Source organism: Panthera pardus, unplaced genomic scaffold (genome assembly GCF_024362965.1).
Source record: "Panthera pardus isolate Hobbes unplaced genomic scaffold, ASM2436296v1 HiC_scaffold_20, whole genome shotgun sequence".
NCBI lineage: Eukaryota > Metazoa > Chordata > Mammalia > Carnivora > Felidae > Panthera > Panthera pardus.
Genome location: NW_026526766.1, coordinates 43,196,171 through 43,215,793, shown reverse-complemented (window position 1 = coordinate 43,215,793; position 19,623 = coordinate 43,196,171). Strand labels below are relative to the sequence as shown.

At 36.4% G+C, this 19,623-nt stretch overlaps 1 protein-coding gene across 7 annotated transcripts in view; it reads right to left on the bottom strand.

Moving 5' to 3' along the window:
* ADAMTSL1 (ADAMTS like 1) overlaps positions 1-19,623 on the bottom strand; it is an 873,125-nt gene that overhangs the window by 216,411 nt on the left and 637,091 nt on the right. For 6 of the 7 annotated variants that reach the window (XM_019415409.2, XM_053907974.1, XM_053907973.1 and 3 more), the window contains 4 exons: positions 17,321-17,395; positions 13,724-13,881; positions 8,037-8,148; positions 4,382-4,520 (listed from right to left, as the gene is read on the bottom strand). In XM_019415409.2, coding sequence (XP_019270954.2) covers positions 4,382-4,520; positions 8,037-8,148; positions 13,724-13,881; positions 17,321-17,395 — 484 coding nt within the window. The remainder of the gene's footprint in view (positions 1-4,381; positions 4,521-8,036; positions 8,149-13,723; positions 13,882-17,320; positions 17,396-19,623) is intronic. The other variant, XM_053907971.1, reaches the window with a different exon arrangement.

Sequence of the window (19,623 nt, the reverse complement as noted above, 5' to 3'; positions counted from 1 at the left end):
AAAGGTGGTTCTCTGATCTTCTCACAAACAATGTCTTGCACAATTTCCCCCAGACAGCATTAACAGTCTTTTCAGTCTCATAGACTGAGATATATACGACCAAATGTAGCATAATTCACATTAAAATCCACTCTGAAAACATAAGGTGCTTATTAGCTGAACTAAAACTATGCCTTTTTAGTTGTTGGTGGACCATAGGCATACATTTTGAGGCTCTCTTGCCACATGATGGGTTTTACCCTTCGACTGGGAGGCAAAGATGATACAAAAAATCACACGAACAAACAACAGCAGAGAGAGGCATTACAAAATGACAGAAGCTATGATTATAGCATGGCAGGCAAAGGAGAGGATTTTACATTTGATTAGATTCTAAGTGTCTTAGCTACATGAGAAAAGGTTCGTACTACAGTGTTAAATGAATGCAGTGGAAAACAAATTAAACATGCAGTAGATCACGGACAAATGCGGGTGGGGAGGGAATGTCTCTGGACTTCTGGAAGTGCCCAAATTGAGACTGCCACCAGAACGCCATATAGAGCATATGAGGGGATTAGTGAGGTCATAGCTCTGAGTCACCAATGAGAAACATTCTTAATTTTAGCTAAAAGCCATTAAAATTTTAACTTCACTTTCTCTTCCCTTCCATTGTAAGTGTTAAGTTTTGGCTTCCTTTTTGAGACCACTTTTGGCAAGGAGACAAAGTATTTTACCACTTCATAAAAATGACTGCATAAAAGACATCAGCAGAGAGCAACAAAGCTCTCTTGGGCTGGAACTTCTGGCAGCCAGGTAGGCTCAAATGTTGGTCTAGTAGTATAGGGGACTCATATTCCTGCCTCAGCAAAATGTCAAGTTGCTAAATGTCATGGATATTCAGGCTTGCTTTAGGATAGTGGAAACCAAGAACACTAAATTGCTGAATTCCAAGTGTCCGCGGTACACAGTATGATCTCATCGATGTTATGAGCTACAGACAAGACTGGAAAGCAATATAGCAAAAACATTAACACTGGTTATTTGTGGCCCCTAGGGATTATTAGTGAGTTTTATTGTTTTCATCATAGGCTTTTAACTCATCAACATTTCTTAGCATTAAGCATCAGAAAAAAGCCATAAAACCATAAAATTGTTTTGAAAAAAATGGGCTACATTTCAACAATCCCTTTAACTTCAAGATGAACCAATCCACCACCATGAGAGTCAGTGGATATTGTCAGTGAGTGAAATGAGTAAGGGATATCATTTAGTTCATTAGTTCAACTGTAAACATTTACTTATTATAAAGCAAATTAATGCAAACAATGAGGCTATTTTGGTAAACAGAAAAAATTGGGTATCAAGGATTATGGCTAATGGTCATCATAAACAGTTTATTTCTGGTTTGTTTTGGTTTTAGATGTGCAGCAATGCAAAATTCCTATTATCTCAGAGAAGGAGCTGCTAATGATAACAGTTTTTACAGTTCACCTTGCAATCTTAGTATACCTATTTTTTCAGTTAAACAGACATACTGAAGAACTTAATGATGAGTGCAAAAAGTAGTTCCTTTGGTGGTATAACATTTTTACAACTGTTACAACAATTTTTTTTTTTTACAATTTGGCTGAGTTTTAATAAGTTAAAATTAGTTTAACATGTTTAAATATATATACATATATATATGTATATATATGAACGTTTTGTGATTTATATGTTTAAATATATATACATATATATATGTATATATATGAACGTTTTGTGATTTATTGTTTAAAAATACTTCAAAATGTGTAAAATGAAATTCAGTGAAGAAACTCTATGGAATTATAGGTTCTGTAGACAAGGTCTGAAAGCCACAATTTAATGCAACAAACAACCCTCTCACCCTCATTTTCTGGGTGAAAAAACTGAGGTCCAGAAAGGTAAAATAATAAGCCTAGGGCTACACACTAATTATTTAGTGTACTTTTTGCTGTCCATGGTACTTCCCAGCCTTGACAAGCAATAAACTTGGCCTTATGAATGGGATTTTGCTTCAAATAATATATAATAGGTCCTAAGTCCTAGTCTCATACAGGTAAAGTGAACAAATATCTCAAGGGTTAGATAAAATAATTGTTTTGGAAATTCAAAAATATGTCAGCACTAAGAATGTCTACATTTTCCCTTTGAGGGTTTCTAATTTTAGACACAAGGGCCATAGTTTAATGTCATTGTGTCACTCTTGATTTAACTATTAGGCAGTTAAATCTGTAGTTAGGAAGCAGTTTCTTGAGGGTTCAACTCGGCTATGTCTAACAGGAGGGCAGACCTATTTTATACAGTAGGTGCTCTCGAACCATCACTTCTTATTTTCTCTCAGAATTTAGAAAGGTTGCTTTGATCCCAAGTATGCAAATAAAGTACAACGAATTTCCCAGTGATCCTTGAAGCAGCAAATCTACATTTCCTAAAGCAGTTTCCTCTTAAATCTCTCCTACTGCTAAGTCTTAATCTTTACAGCTTTGTTTAATTACTTCTGCATTGAAAAAAGCAGCTTCCTGACATTTGCCTCTAACTTATTTTTTCTTTCTCCTTAATAGCCACCTGTCCCAACATTTATACATGTGTTGTATTAGATGTTTTAAAATAACACAGGACACAGACAAAGCATAAAGTTCACAGGCAAACTTCTTTCAATATAGTATGGACTTTTGCTTTAGGATAGTAAGAAATAGGCCACAAATACTACTCCAAACAAGAAGAGAGATAAAACTCAGAAGCCCGAAAAAAATTGAGTAGATTAAAAACATTTTCTTAAAATTGTTAACAAAATGCTCTTATTTCACAACTGTCTTCCCTGGCCATCTCTTTATTGAAGTTCTTTTCCCCCAGATATGGGGGTGACTCCCCCATTTCTCCTAGAAATTCATACATAAATTTTGATGAAAGTGTGTAAAGACTTTCAAAGTCTTTCTCTGGCTGAACTGATCTGTCTGAATTAGGATAACTATGCTTTTCACACACTGGTCTTCTGGTATAGATATAATAAGTATATTATATACTTATTATATAATAAGTAGAATAATTTAAAAGTGGGGTTGAACTGCATTGGCTATAATCATCTTGGCTAAAAACACTTCGTACTCTTAATATTTCCAAAGTTAAAAAAAGCCAAGCAAAATTTTAATACCTCATTCAGTTTTTATACCATATCCACTTTTTAATACATAATTTTCTGGTGTAATATGAGCCTAAATTAAATTAAACTGCACCTAAATTATATAATTATAAAATATCATTTTTTTCTGTTTTTTTTTTAATGAAAACATGTTATTCTGAGTTCAGTTTTATGAGCTAAGTATATGAAAGAGGCAATTTTGTATCACATGCAGAATTTAGAATTCATGAATATAAGACAGAGTACAAGAAAATAACTTTAGAAAGTTAACAGCAGAAAACACAAACTTCAAAGATAGAACACTTTTCATGCATGTTGTTCATGTAGTATTTCAACTATGTAAAAATTTTGTTTTATGTATACATGATTACTCCACTATGATTTAAAAAATAATATTGAGGTGCTTCTAAGAAATCCAAGGAGCTTTGGAAAGGATATTTTATCTTTTGGTGTTCGTGATTAGCTTTGTAGGAGAAGAATTTTTTTATATCCTCTCTCATATGTTGAGGATAAGGAAGCTAATAAAGAGATTTACCAGGAAGTTCTGCAACTACAAAGGCAAATGCTACACCATGAACAGATTGTTGACCTGTACTTTTATGACTACTCATCATCTGAGATATTTCGTATGTCAGTCTGATCCTTAATCCCACAGATAACTGAGGGCCAATCAGATTTCCAGAAAGCAACAGTACTAGTACAGGTGTCAAGTGTCTCTTTAAAACTCCTAATTAAAAAGACCTTAAAAAAAATCTGACTATTGCAAATAAGTCCTGCTTTCTCTTTGACAAAGTCAGGGTATGTTAAAATTAGAGCTGTTCTAAGACTGGTTTTGATTCTAGTTAATTACTGTGGACCAGGGTAAAATGGGTCAGTTGTGATCCTTACATATGGTCTACTCTGACCATGTCACTGATCAAGTGACAAAGTTAAAATGGAAGGAATCCTGAGAACATTGTGCCACCACCTTGGCCTGGACCTTGTTAAGGAGGGATACAAGTACCAGAATAAAAAGAAATCAGAAGAGAAAATAGCTCTGAAGAGTGCTCCACAAGTGGAAACTCTGGAGACCCTGAGAGGGCATCATACAGCTTCAAGAACATGGGGCATGGGTACGGATAACACATGATTAGGAATGGACCCTGGACAGCAACACTTATTTATTTTTAATTAAATTTTTATGAAGCTGATGGAACTCAACTTATGTTTATGATAAATAAACTAGTAAATCTGACTGACCTGGCTGGACAAGGATCCAAGTTGCACTCCTGAAGTTTGGGTTTGGGTTTGATGTTCTCTGGGTAATAGTGACAGTATTGATCCGCAACCACACGGTTGCTCCGAAGATCATAACACTCAGCCGATGTCAGCTGGTAACCTGCAGTATCAAACCATCCAGGCAAGTTTCAACACACATGTCACATTAAAGTATAACATAATATACTTCTTTATACTTCTTGGCCATCTCACATTAATGAAAATTCTTCCCCAACACTTCAGTAATTTCCAGGACAAAAGACAGAAATATGGAAGGCTCATTAATCTTTGCAGGCCTCAAATACGATTTTTCCACTCAAATTGTAATAATCAAATATACTGTAAGGTTTGAACTACATAAGGGCATAGCTAGGTGATCAGACTCTGCTGTAAGTACTATTACTATTAATTTGTTTTGTATAATCTAAAAGTGTAATACGGATATCTGTATCCAAAAGAGATGACCAGTATTTATTTGCCAAGCATCTCATGCAAAGATGCAAAATTGCCTCCCTTGTATCTGAAGCACCAGGAAGAATAAACTCCCCAATCAATCAATCAATCAATCAATCAATCAAATAAACCCTAACACTGCTCCCCTTGATGAATGGGGGACAACGAAATACAGCACAAGATGGGGTCCTTCCAGCTGCCTGGGAACATTATTTTTGTCTAAATTCAACCTGAGTAGGCTAGGCTGAGAAGATGGAGGATTAAGATCCTAATAGTATCCATTAGGAATCCCTACAAAACAACAACAACAACCATAATAGTACCCCCCTACTGTTCAATTTTTGCTTCACCTAAAATCCTTTCTCATTTCTCTTTAAGTCTCCAGCCAATAGTTTTTTAGTGTCCACGCACAAGTTCCCACTGTTTAGAGAATTCTTTTAAAAAATAGCACTGCTGAGTAATGCTTCATTCCATTCATAATGTGTTTTACCTTTTCCACCTGCCTCTTTCTTGTCTTGTGGATTTCTAGTGAGGTGGTGATGAAGACTTAGAGTCTTAGAGTGAAAAATAAATGTACATGGAGAATTTTTTTAACTTAGGCTTTTTTTTTTTTTTTAAATCATTCTAACCCTAACCAACCTCCAAAATATATTCTCCCTGGCAGGTGGTTGAATATTGTTATTGCTAGATATATGTTAGAAAGTCAGATTGAGAGAAGTTAAAAGACTTGCAAAAGATTTTAGGAAATCAGAAGAAGGCTTATAAACCAGATTTCCTGGCTTGAGGCTGTGTTTTCAGACCACCCACAAAAATTAATTGTTCATTAAAGGCCTAAAAAAAGAGCTTTTAACAATTTTACTGTAAAGATGAAAAGCATGGAAAGTAATAGGTAAGAACACATGTTCCATTAAACTTTTTATTTTAGAAGAAAGCCAAAGAGCAAAATGACATTTTAAATAAGTAAATATACTTTTATTTTTCAATTACATTATACTCTAAAGCAGATAATGTTATGATAAGCTAACCATTTTACAATTTTCCATATAATAATTTCTACTCAAGGACAGAGTTTATCATGTAGTAAAATGTGGGCACAAGCAATAAGTATATTATATAACTGAGAATATGATTTTTAAAAATCATAATTTGTCAGCTTAAAAACGTTGCTGGAAGCTATTCGAGAGTGTGTGTAATGAAGGCTTAGAACAAAAATGAAATAAAAGACCAAAATAGTCAGATAATTGTGTTTTCGAACGTTTCACAAGGTATTTTTAGCCACAATTGTTTACACTTAGCAAAACGGTCAACCAGCTGAATGTGGAACCAGAAATATAAAAAGGAACTCAGAGATCATTTTTTTAGTCATTGTCAAACTGGTCCATGAAGGGGGAGAAGGCTGGTTTCCACACAGCTCATATCTTTATTCTGAGCAAGACTCCTTTTATTTGTGCTTCCTAGTAAGATTTCCTTTGAAGAAAGTGTTTGATAGCTCAAAACATTTGAAGACCACTGAGGCTTCTACTTGTTCACTTAGATGTGAGGAAAATAAGGTTGAGAGGGGTTGGCTATATGTGAATCTAACATTAATCCCCTTACTATATAGCAAGGCATCATCAAGCTTACTGACATTACCCTCTAACACCAGCTCTCTATATGAAATTGACATAGTGGGCATATTATGGAATTGATACTTCGGTCAAAGCATGGTTTTCATTTAAAAAGAAAAGAGGAAAAATAATTATTTACCTAGAAAAATAATTGTTTACTTAGATTTCTTTCTTTGAAACTATTTCCTGTACTAGTCATTCATAAGTGTATCAAAATAACATTCTTATGAAACATCAAAGTAATTGCCATTTTACTTTTAAACAAAGTTATTTTCTCTTCAGAACAGATAGAACAAATGGAAACACTATTGTGCTAAAATGCTGAGAAGCTTAAATTAATAGTTATTTAGCAACGAGGTAAAAGCACTTGAAGGTATTTCTGACTAACTGCTTTTAGGCTAAAATCTAACATTGCTCCAGAGGACCTGATTTTTAGTGATCTGTTCACATTATGCAGATGAAGATGAATTATTTCATACGTTCTCACTCTTTAAAAAAATAATAGATAATAATTTGTTTCCATTTTGAGGTATCATCCTTCTTTTCTCTTGTCGGAATAACTTAGTGATACCCATGTAGATGAGCTACTTAACACCAGCCAACAATCCGGTTTCAGTGAAGGTGGAGCCAGAATTTATTTGATATGCTGGTTTTTAAAGGAATATACAGACAATTTTATGCTCATTAAATCAGCAAAATTAAACAATTTCTTATAATCCACAAATACTGGCTCAATTGGCAATGAAACTCAAATATTCATACTCTGCTTATTACCCTTCTGGAAAGAATTTTGGTAATATATGCCAATAGCCACAAAAATTCTGAAACTCACTCTTGAGAATTTATTCCAAGGAAATAATTTGAAAGGAAAAAAGGAAAAAGAAACTTGGCTATTAAGTTATTCGTTACATTATAAGAGAAAATTTAAGTGAACTAAATCTTCTATAAGGATATGGCTAAATAAATTATCATAAAGTAATTTGAAGCAATTATTATGTAACCATTATAATTGTAAAGGGCAGAAAATGGGAGAGAATATCTTTTCCAGTAATACAAAATGCTGTCCCTATTGCGGATGTGATGGAGCAGAGATAGGAATTCATTTGGTGACTTTTCAGGAGAGATGATAGGATAGAGCTTAACAATAACCGAGCTGAAGTCTACAGAACAGTGATTTTTTTTTTTTTCGGGTAATAAACTATTCCCTTTAATTAAATTCATCTCTGATTCTTTTTGAACACATTATGCTACATAGTAGGCCTGACAAACACTCTTCACTGGACTCAGGAATAAACAAATAAGTTCTGTTCAACTAGGTGAGTAGTTGATTCTCAAATGAACAGAACAGACTCAAGACCGTTTCCACTAATGGGACTCTACGGACAGAAAATGCTCATGGGCCATCCCGACTGAGGTATCCACCTTACAGGCGGGCTTCCGGATTTGGCCCCATTCAGAATAAAGAATCTAACCCGTCACAGCACGAAAGTTCTTCCATGTTGAAGTGGCTACTTTTACAACAGCTAAGCCTTCCCTCCTAGAAGCCAACAGTTCCTAGGCTAAGTCAACACCATTACCTCCTCCACAGGTTGCTGAGCAAGGAAAGAAATCTGTCTCCCTCCATCGGTGGATGATAGGCTGATAAAAGATGAACTGGACTGTGCTGTCAGCGGGCCCTGAGTTGTGGATCTGCAGGAGACAAGAGACAATAGCAAAGAGAGCAATTAGTATGACAGAGGGGTGCTTTCTTGGTTCCTTGCAACTCTGGACAAGAATGTATGGTAGCATGGATGGTTTCAGGCTGCACTGGGAGAGAAGTGGCCATAGCAATATCACCCATCTTACCAATCAACCATTCGCCATCACCACCATTGCTTTCTCAGTTCTTTTGCCACGAGCAACGGATAGCAATGTCTCAACTTGTGATTCTAGTAGGGTCTTTTCCCAGGACACTCATTCCCTTTCCCTCATTTACTTCCAACTTTTCTGGTATAACAGGAAAAATTATGGGTATTTTTAATTTCTATGTATGTATCTGTGTATGTATCTATGTGGATTTATAACGTAGGTTCAGAAAGAGAAAATTTGTTCTGAGAAAATGATAAATGCCATATACTGCAAGAAATGAAAGATACTATCCTTTGTTAACAAAAAAAATTAGGGGCACCTGGATGGCTCAGTTAGCTAAGCATCCAACTTCAGCTCAGGTCATGATCTCATGGTTTGTGAGTTCGAGCCCCACACCGGGCTCTCTGCTGTAAGCACAAGGCCTTCTTCAGATCCTCTGTCCCTCCCTCTCTCTCTCTCTCATTCTCAAAAATAAATAAACATTAAAACAATTTTTAAAAAAGAAACGAAAAAAATTAAAGAATTAAATGGCTCTGCCCACCCAGAGACATACATGGTGTTTCCTGGCAATTTAGTGACTCATACGTTTTCATGTGCAGAATTGCCAATTGGAAGCTTGCTAAAATGCTAATTCCTCAGCTCTGGTCCAGAGATCCCGGCAACGCAAACATTGATAGTCCAAGTACCAAACTTTAAAAAACACCAACTTCCATTATAAAAGTATTTACTTTGAATACAACATGTGCTTATGGAAATGACAACTCCTTTGTTTTTCAAAGGGGGGAAGTGAAGCAATAATTCTTTAATAGTTCTTAAAAGTATAAGGTTGAGAAAACATACTTAAACTGAAGGAGCAATGCCTTGATTTCATGAAGACATAATAACATGTCATATAACACTGAGACAGTGGGCAAGGCTTGGACTATTTGTTATACTAAAGAAAGTTCCATGGACAACAAAGAGGGGCACCTCTTAACTTCAAGACAGTAGAGGAGCACATCAGCACATCATGTGGTCTAAGTCTTCGTTAGTGTTTTCAAGCTTTCTGCGGTCCTAGCTGCCCTTTACCGAGGATAAACTGATGGATTTAGCCTTCAGATTTAAAAAAAAAAAGACCATCTATTTTTCCACTACTGAGTTTAACGACTGGATTAAACATCTAGGAACACTGAAGAAACAGGGAGTAGGTGTTAAACCCCAGACCAGTTTTTGGACTTTGGAAGGAAAGAATATTGGAAATGTTCTTCAAATGATCTGCAAGAGCTGGAAAGGAGAAAGAAGAAAGTGAGAAAACTAAAGAATATTTCATTTTATGCTGGAATTCCGACCCATGGAACATCGAGGTCTTTCCTACTTAGAATAAGCAGTGATACAATCCCCGACTTTAAAGCAAAAACAGCTGAAGCAATAGTGTCTTTCTTAAAAGGGGAGCATAGTTTACAGATTAATATTTTTCAATCCTATGTGTCAGATACAGGATACCTAATTGCTTGCTCGGGGATGTAGTATTAATCATATCCTTTGGAAAGTTTTTTTTTTTTTTTGGTTGTTTTTTTTTATGTTTGTTTTGTTTTGTTTTTGTTTTAAGCTCACAAAAGCCTATAGCTCTCTTGGGATGTGTGGTTTCCATGCTGGGAAGGTATTAGAAGAGGACTCTCATTTGAACACCAGCTCGGTGAAAAAATAAAAAGACCAGAAGATTTATTTAGGCTTAGAGAAATGGATTGTTTTGCAGAGGTCCCTTTTGGGATGCTTGAAATTAAACTAAGTCCTAGGAAAGTGGAGGAAAAAAATACGTGGAGGATATAACATCAAAATCCTTGGAGAAACCGTGTTCTAGAATATCCGTACAGTGTCTGGGCTTAGTTTTTGATCTGGTTAAAGAGGCAAAAAGATGGAATTCGTCAAATTTTCAGCCTACTAGAAGTTATCAGTAAAACTACCTTACGTCCTGAGAGTAAGGAATGAATGTAAAGAAGTTTTGGTGTTAAGAGGGAGCCTTAGTAAAGACTATGTTGAAGTAAAGAAAACAAGAAGATTAGAAAGTATATTGTTCCTAATGAGCCCAATGAAACCGATGTACAATGAGCATGAATGCTGAGACTTATGCCTAAATTTGAAAAGAGATTGGAAGTGAACAGGGATGCTGTTATTTCAAACAGATAAAACCAATCATAATGTATCCAGACCTCTGACCACATAATCTTGTTTGACTCCTTCCACACTGATAATGTTCCTGGTTCTCTCTTCTCTACAGGTACCTTCTTCTTTCAATAACAGCCAACAACTGGGGTGCCTGGGTGGCTCAGTTGGTTAAGTGTCCGACTTTGGCTCAGGTCATCTTGCATTTCATGAGTTCCAGCGCCATGTTGATATTCAGCACAGAGCCTGGAGCCCACTTCCAGTTCTGCTTCCCTCTCTGGCCCTCTCTGCCCCTCCCTTGTCCCTGCTCACACCCTGTCTCTCTCTATCTCTCAAAAGTAAACATTAAATAATTTTTTAAAAATAAAGCCAACAACTACCACAGCAACCAGCACTTGTTACATTCCTACCGCATGCAAGGTACATTTTATTTGTATTAAATCTAAATTTAGAACTACCCTGTATTATCTTCGACCTTTACATTATAATGAGAGAGATGAGTTTCAGAGAGATTAAGTGACTTACTCAAGGCTACACAGCTAGGGAATAGCAGAGCTGAAATTTGAATTCAAGTGTGCCTTGGCTTGAAAGCTGCCATTCTTTTCAGGGCACAAAGTAATTTTGTTAGTTAATGTTAGTGTTGTAAAGATATAGGTATTTATTTTTAGTGGCGTCCTTGAACTGCTCTCCTCACTATCTTCTTAATTTTCGTTTTAAAGTAGGAAAAGTATGTTTAAAATAAAAAGAAGAGGCTAACCTGATGTCTAACTTTGATGGACTAATTGTTTCTTATAGAGATGAGCTGCCATGTTCCTTTCTTCTGGTTTTATTAATTCTGGGCGTCTGGGACCTTTGTTATCATTAGCTCTGGAGCTTTACAAACCATACGGCCTCAGACATCAGGTTCTTGTTCTCAAGAGTATGTTGAAAGCTTCAGTTTGACACATTAGGATTTTGTTTTAGGGAGCTAAACACATCTGGCATATGTAATTTTGGCCTCCTTAAGTTAATAAGGAAAAAGAATGTTCTGAACCAAGCTTTTCTTCCTATAATTACAATGATTCAGTGTTTCTAATTTAAGGACTTCTCATACTGAAAGGAAAGAAGATAAAAACTGGTCACTTTCCATAGCAACTCACTGCACTGTAATGATAAAGTCACAAGGCAGGACCAATGTGTGTGTGGGTAACGGATGAACATAGATCCCTGTAAAATCAAAGGAATCAAGGAGACATTTCAAACACATGAAAGACATCAAGTACACAAAGGATCTCTCAGTTGATGTACTCTGAAATGCCATATCTTTTTCTTCTCTTTTGGTTAAAGGGTAATTTGTGAGCCTTTGCTGTTCCCCTCCTATGTTCTTTTCTCTCACTGGTGTTGTAGAAACTTTTGCCTGAGACAAGCCAGCAAGAGGCTGGTAGTCAGAAGTCTCCCTATCCTCCTTGGCTGCTGAATTATGAACAGATTTATGCTCAAGATTGTTCAGAAAGACATATTAAGGCATTATTTCTGCCTAATACTCTAACTAATGCAGATGGAAATCACAACTTTTCTACCACTTTGGTGGCTTAGGTACTCATCGCTTTTCTCTATGACATTCTTCTGAAATTTCTCAAATGGGTACAAACTGAGCAGGTCCAGCCATACCTTAGCAGTGCTCACAAGTAGAGCTAAGTTGGAAGTTCTAGTGAAGGATGTGCCATGACTGCAAAAGACCCTTTTCTGTTTGACAAAGCCATTTTCTTTCACTGGGGCTGCAGTTTCAGAAGGATGCACATAGCATGATCAGGAAGAAATACAAAGGCCTAAACAAAGGCAGCGGCAGCAAGGATGGAGAAGAAAGAATAATCTTGGGATGGTATGAAGGTAGAACTGACAAAGTTTGATGACTAGCTAGGGGCCTATCGGAGAAGGGGAAATCAGTGAATCAAAGGTTTCTGATGTGGCTGGGTAAAGAGCATATTATTCTACAAGATAAGAAATACAGAAGATTAGGTAGGTTTCTTCTAAAGATTAGATTAGGGCTAGACAAGTCCAGGTTTGGCTATGTTCTGCTGGTTGTGTCTATGGGATATCCAAGTGGTGATATGCAGAAGGCAGCTAGATATATGGTGTGTGTCAGCAAAGCTGTGAACTACTGGCATGTGAATAATATTATTCACATATTATTATTGTTATTCACTTATTGTTATTATTATTATTATTATTATTATCAGACATTATTGAATCCAATTCTATATTTTTAGTATGTGTTTTAACTCTTGCAAGGCCACCAGGGAAATTAACATAAATGGTGTATTCAACAGCACTCTAAGGGTTTCAAAAAATAAAGACATCTTTCAATATTGTACTGTATTTGCATATTTAAATAGAATGATTTAACTATCAGCATCATTTCTATTGTGAACCATATCTGCTGGTTTGTAGCTTCTTGTTCACATGAATGTACCTGGCATCTGGACTGGGTTAAAAAGAGCTACCATGCAGATGGAGAAGGAGAAGAGTGATCTGGAACCCTTCTTCCATCCAACCTCACTGACTATCACATTTTCCTATATGCATTCTTACTTCCAGCTGCCACAGGGTCATCAAGCCTTAGCTTAAATCAAATGTCCTCTGGCTCCAGGTCCCATGATGAAAAATTTATGGAGTCCTGGACACATTACAAGTTTTACAGCTTTACAGCTGAAATCCTTCAGGTCCTTCTGACCTACTGAAAGAAAAAATATGTTTTATTTTATTGTGATTCCCAAACATTCTTCTAGTGTGTACATTTCTCCTACAGAATGTATATGTTGCTTCCAGCAATGTGTTTTATATTACCTTGAAGAGTAGGGAAGCTCTGATAGAAAGAAACAACTTAGTCTTTTTGCCAGTACAAGAGAAACCAGAACTTGTAATTGGAAGTATGACCAAGTCTATGGATCATTAGTTTGTCTTTCTCTTTGACTGAGAACACTTTATGAGTTGGCAACTACATCCTAATTTGTTTTAAAAACAGTTTATATCCTCCAACTAATGATATGTTGGTCTTTGGGTCTTTTTATTAAATAATATACATATACACACACCTAAGAACTTTCTTAGGGCTTTAAAAATATATGTTCTTGAAAGGTCCAGGAAATATATGTTCTTGAAAAGGTGATGTTGAATTAAACATTTCCTGGGTAATAGGTTTTCCAAATCTATGCCCAAACCCAAATTCTCTCTCTCTCTTCAGGAGATTATAAATAACAGTTTGGATGTGCCTTGAAAACCTAAAGGCACTTACCTTGACAATGAAATCTGCTGTGAGTGGTCCAGTCATTCTTAGAATCTCTTTGTCTGGAAATTTCTGGAAGTCCACACTAGAATTGTCCACAAGAAAGGTGCCTGTCGAGCTGAGACTGCTTTCACCTTTAGCCCCCTGCAGGGTTTTGGTTTCCAGATCTACATAATCAAACACATTTAAAGGAAAGAAAGATGTTCCCAGGGCTACCATAAGCAAGCATATTTCATAAAACAGCCTACAGCTATGAAGGGAGAAGTATCCCCCTTGATACAGCTGACACAGTTGACATTGTGATATAAACAAAATTTATGGGCACCTCTAGATCACAGAGTTTATGTTGCAAATGAAATCATTTTAAAACTCATTGGCCAGGCATTCAAGGCTCCCGATCAAAAGATAATTGACTCCGTGGATGACCTCATTTGGGTACTCCAATTCATCACAATCCTATTCCTTTCATTAAACCATCTCCCATACATATCTTACTGATTTCGGTCTCTATGGCTCTCTGTCTAGAATACCCTCTAGTTTGCTTCTGATCTGTGAGATCAAGGGTACTCTCCGAGTTCTCCTCAGCACCCATGTGACTTTATATTCACACATTACCTTGTGTTTATTTGTACTGTCTGGTTTCTTACCACATGTGTGCTGTTGTGCAGAAGAAACTATAGTAATGAGGATGAGGAAGTCCCATTCTTTTTAGTTCTCTCTCTTTAAAATCCTGTTTGGTACCTGATACAGTATTATGTACATATATGATATTTTGTAAGTGTTTAAGAGAGAAAGAGGAACTTCTTGATTCCTGGAACATTCCAATCTGAATTTGGCCAATGATAAAGCCTATGAAGCATCTTTGATTATAGGAAATCAGAGCAAGCTGAGGATTATGGTAATTATGCTGCATATTTCAGAGCATATTAAATTCTCATGTGGCTGAGAAATGATTTAGAATAACTTCCCACTGTATGAAGAGAGATAGACTAAGTCAGTGTTTCTAAAACTTGCATAAGAACCCTTAGTTTTGGCAGTGTTTTCTTTGGCAGAAGGATAAAATGTCAGGTGAGGCTCTGGGTGGCCTACCCCACATTCAATCAGAATGACTCCCCTCTTCCGTGTTTTGCAGATTGGGGTTCTGGGACCTCTTTAGGGTCTCTGGAGGTACTAACGTACCTGTACTAAATTATTCCAAGTGTTGTCTGCTTCAAGCTGTAATACCAACAGGTGAAGAATGTTGGATGTTCAATGTCCAGTGAAATGCCCACAACCCTTGGATGAAATCTGTGTAGCCCTTCAATTGGAGTAGGTCAGGCTCCATCCCCTTGCCCTAGAGAGAGGTCCTCACAGAGAGCATAGGGCACATCAAGGGAGAACTGGAGGGGAAACCACAGCTGTTGTAATCAGAGGAAAGCCAACAGCATGGGATCTCCTTCTTCTAGCCTTCATTCCTCAAGCTGCCTTACATGTATGTGCACTAATTTGTAGAAATATCTTCAAGACACAAATCAACTTAGTTTTGGGAAAATCCTGGGGGTCTAAGTCTGATATGAGCATCTGATTTAATTTTATCACCAGGCCTCCCAGCTGTACTTCCCAAGGCACTTCTGATTAAAGGTAAGCTGGGGTTGGACCAGACTGCTTAGTCTTGTTCTGGTTTGCCCCTAAATATTTAAGGTTGGTCCCATACTCGACCAGCTTCTGGGAATTAAGTGCGAAGGGTTACAAGAGAAACATGGGGACCTTTATTTACATATTATATTATATTATATTATATTATATTATATTATATTATATTATATTTCAAACAAATACCAAATACCAGATGCCAAAAAAACCCAAAAAGTTAAGGTACATATATACTGTCAACATTATGTCTGTTGGGGGGAAAAAAAAAGCAAATTCCATTTTTTTTTCCATCATTTGTAAGTATCATCTGCAGCTCTACCTATTGAATTTTTGGGACAATTAAACCAAACAAAGATAATTCTTTAGCTTCTTAGTGATCACATAATTAGGAAAACTGGGAGGCTAATACATTTATAAAAATGAATTTCATCTTAAATGGATTGCTTTAGGTTCTTTCTTCCACATTGAGAAGTCAGTCCCAAACTTGGTGATGATCTCCGCCTGGATGTTTTATTCTGAGCAGGCCTGTCACTGCTCAGAAAAATACTATTTTTGAGTGGGGCTGTTACATGAGCAGTTACCTCTGTCCAATCCTCCAGGGGAAAAGCAAATCATTTGAATGGTGATAGTGTACACACATATATCATCCCTGACATGTGAATACTATATTTTGGGGGGTTGTTCAGGGTTAGAAAAGAACTTGGATCCATATAAGGTGACTTATCAGTTTCTTTTGGCTTTGCCTGAACTGTACCTTACTTATTCCTTTCCTTCACATGACCCCTCAAATCCTGCCTCTCCCATGAAATGTATTTGTTTTTATTTTTAGAAAGACTATAGTAGACTATCTGAACTTTCACAGGCTCCAATTTATCTTCCTCTTGTTTGTCTTTCTGGAATGATTTCATTTATAATCCAATTGCCAAAAGATAATGCCTGCTACCTAAATTGGTTTCATAGGCATGTGTGTGGGAGGGGAGAAAGAAGAGAAGATGATAGATGGTTCTTAAAGAATCCAGGAATAGTCACAGTGGAGATCAGAAATGCTCAAGGGACCAGCTGAACTGAAGTCTTTCAGTGTAGCTGAATTTTGTACAAAATACAATATAACTTTCATACCCCCTCGCTGGTTTATAGCCTATAATTTTCTGCTAGTAATTTATGGGTCTACATCTAAATAATACTAAATGCTAATAACAAAAAAGAAAAGATATGGCTGTGTACTACTGCCTTGCCATGACTGAAGATCAGTTCTTTCTAAATTCTGGTGGAACCATGCTACCACTTGATCTTTAGGGATTTGATTACCCTTCAGTCCTGAATCCCAATAGCCATCTTTAATATATAAAGGCTTTGCATTTTCTTTAGTACATGGGATGTTTAGTTACACCACAATGGTTTTCTTTAAATGCCCCAGGGTTAAAGTTGTTTGATGCTTCTATATTCCCCTGAGTTGATAAAGTAATGGAACATGAGAATAGAAAGAAAGAAAGAAAGAAAGAAAGAAAGAAAGAAAGAAAGAAGAAAGAAAGAAGAAAGAAAGAAAGAAAGAAAGAAAGAAAGAAAGAAAGAAAAAAGAAAGAAAAGGAAAGAAAGAACGAACGAACATAGGAGAGGGAGGGAAGGCTGGAAGGAGGAGGAAAAAAGCAAGGCAAGAAAAAGATGGAGACTGATCGGAGGGGAAGAAGAGAATGAGAAATAATATGCACAAAAACATAAACATGTGCTTAACTCATGAACAACCTACTGGGAGCATCTATTTTGTGTTTTTTAGGATGACTGTGGTTAGAGATAATTACCCTGAGGTTTTTGCTATCTCATCAGGCAGCCAAAAGATAAACAGAAGCACTCAGAATATCATATTATGATAGAGTAGAAAGATTTGCACTTCTGTATTTTAATCTCTTCTGGGAACAAAAAATAATAATGACTAAAATTCCCAATACTCAAAGGAAAGCAACTGAGTTTACTTACACAAGTGATCAGGTCCTTTTAAGACAAGGCGAATATGTCTACTTCCATAGGGAATAGCAACCACAGTATCATCCACTAGAGAGAAACAAAGCATTATCTTTAAACCACATAATTTGATACAAAATTATTGATTGGCTCCTATATAAAGGCACTGACTTATGTACTCCTCTAAATGACAATTTTTAAGTGCCTGAAATATGAATACTAATATATGGGAATCAAAATTTCCATTTTCCTCAAAATAAAATATGCCAGTGAAGTTGGTCAGTAGATAACTTACGGTTGATATGGCCACCATATGTGGATATGGATATATATATATATGGATATATATATATATATATATATATATATATATATATATATGATAGATTGAGAAATGAATTTGTAGGTTTTCATTTCTGATTTTAAAACTGGTTTCACACTGCCAAATTTCTCCAGATTACAAAATGAAAATAAATTTTAATGTCCAAAGAAGGACTTTATTATATCAAAACCTGGATTTCTTTCTAGCAAAGCAATGATCTTGGATTAGTAGGACACATAAGAATAGGAGAAAACAAATTTGTTTGCATTTGTTAAATACCTCGAGGGCAGAAATCATGCCTTCTGGTTCTTTCATATCCTTCACCCTATCTACATCTATATATACCATATATAGGTCTCAGAAATGGCTATGAACGTTTCCCCCCACATACTCTCTCTGCTTGAAACTTAAAAAAGAATTTTTTTTTGGCTGAATCACAGATAATTTAGAAATGGGTTACTTTCACCCTACTTGCAAACTGAGCCTCAGTTCATTGGAAGCAGTCCCCAAATCTACATTTTTGAAAAAAAAATTAAAGGTATATCACATGCACTGCAAACACACCACCGACATTCTTCCTTGTGACATTTGTGACAACAATACCTCACATTTTCATGCCACTGAAGAGTTTCACTTACACCTAAATTATACTATTTACCCCTTCACCCAAAACTTGTAACATAGGCAAAGGGGATGTTACCATCCCCATTTTATGATGAAGAAATGAAGCCTCTGAGAAGTTTAATGAGTAGCCAATGGTCAAAAAATAGGAGAGCATTCCAGAAGACAAGGGGGAAAGTAAGTATTTTTAAATTCACCAGCATATTCGCAAGCTCTGTGGGATTCTCTGTTTCACATATATTTTTCTAATATTAAATATTATCATACTCTTTGGAAAAATTTAGTTTCAATAAGAGTAATCCTAAAAGGTACCCATTTTTCTGAAACTTAACATCATTCTGTCTTTAAGAGACTTTGATTTCAATAAACGAACCTCAAAAGTTCTCTAACTTCTCTGATCCTTAGTTTCCTCATTTGTAAAACAGGGAAAATGACACTTCCTGCATAATATTGTTGTGAAAAGATACAGAGATTGATATCGATATATAGCATGGAACACAGGAGGCATTTTATAAATATTACTTTCCTCCTTCTATTCCAAATATCCTTAAGGACAGAAACTGAGAGACTGTTTATTTTTACTATGTTTTTAAACCCTCCGAGGCCCCAGCACATAGCCAGTTGAATGAGAACGAAGAATCATATGCTCTCAATTCTTTTCCTAAGGAGGTTACATTTATCAAGCCCTCTACAATATTGAACATTCTACTCACAGTACAGCCTTCTAGCTGTTTTTAATGTCATACATTGTTGAAGAAAAGGCTGAATTTCAGATAGCCAAGAGTTTGTGGCATATAAGAAAAAAAAAAACATGTAAGGGGAATATAGAAAAGGAACAAAAAATATTCAGTCTGGGCCCATAGAGCGTTAAATGCCTTGCATAAAGACATGGATTTTTAAGTTTACAAAAGAAACTCAAAGCAGTTAAAACAATGGGATTTCTGGAAATAGAAAGGCTTTGTTTATCCACAGGTCATATAAAGTGCAAGTAAAAGGGAAGCTTTCTGTTCGTCCCTGCAATGCTCAGCGGCAGTCTTCTGGCCCACACACTACTCAGGCAGCCTCCCTCTTGTTCTGTTGAGAAGGGACTAACATTCCACATGCTGGGGCATTCACCCCAGCTTCTGGCTGATATGCTAACTTTTGCATGCTCCCCAAAGAAGAAGGGGAGAAACCCAGAGGGTTGTTGGGGGAAGAGGCTACGATGGAGACTGCGCTTGCCTAGTCAAAGCGAAACAGGGAGCAACTCAAGCTGGTACAAACTTGAAGACTCAGCAGCACATGATACAAGAGGTATGAAGAGTCATAGTCTATTCCTGTATGGTTCTGTAAGAACTCATGGGCACCTAGCAGCTCATCAGGCAAGCAGCAAATT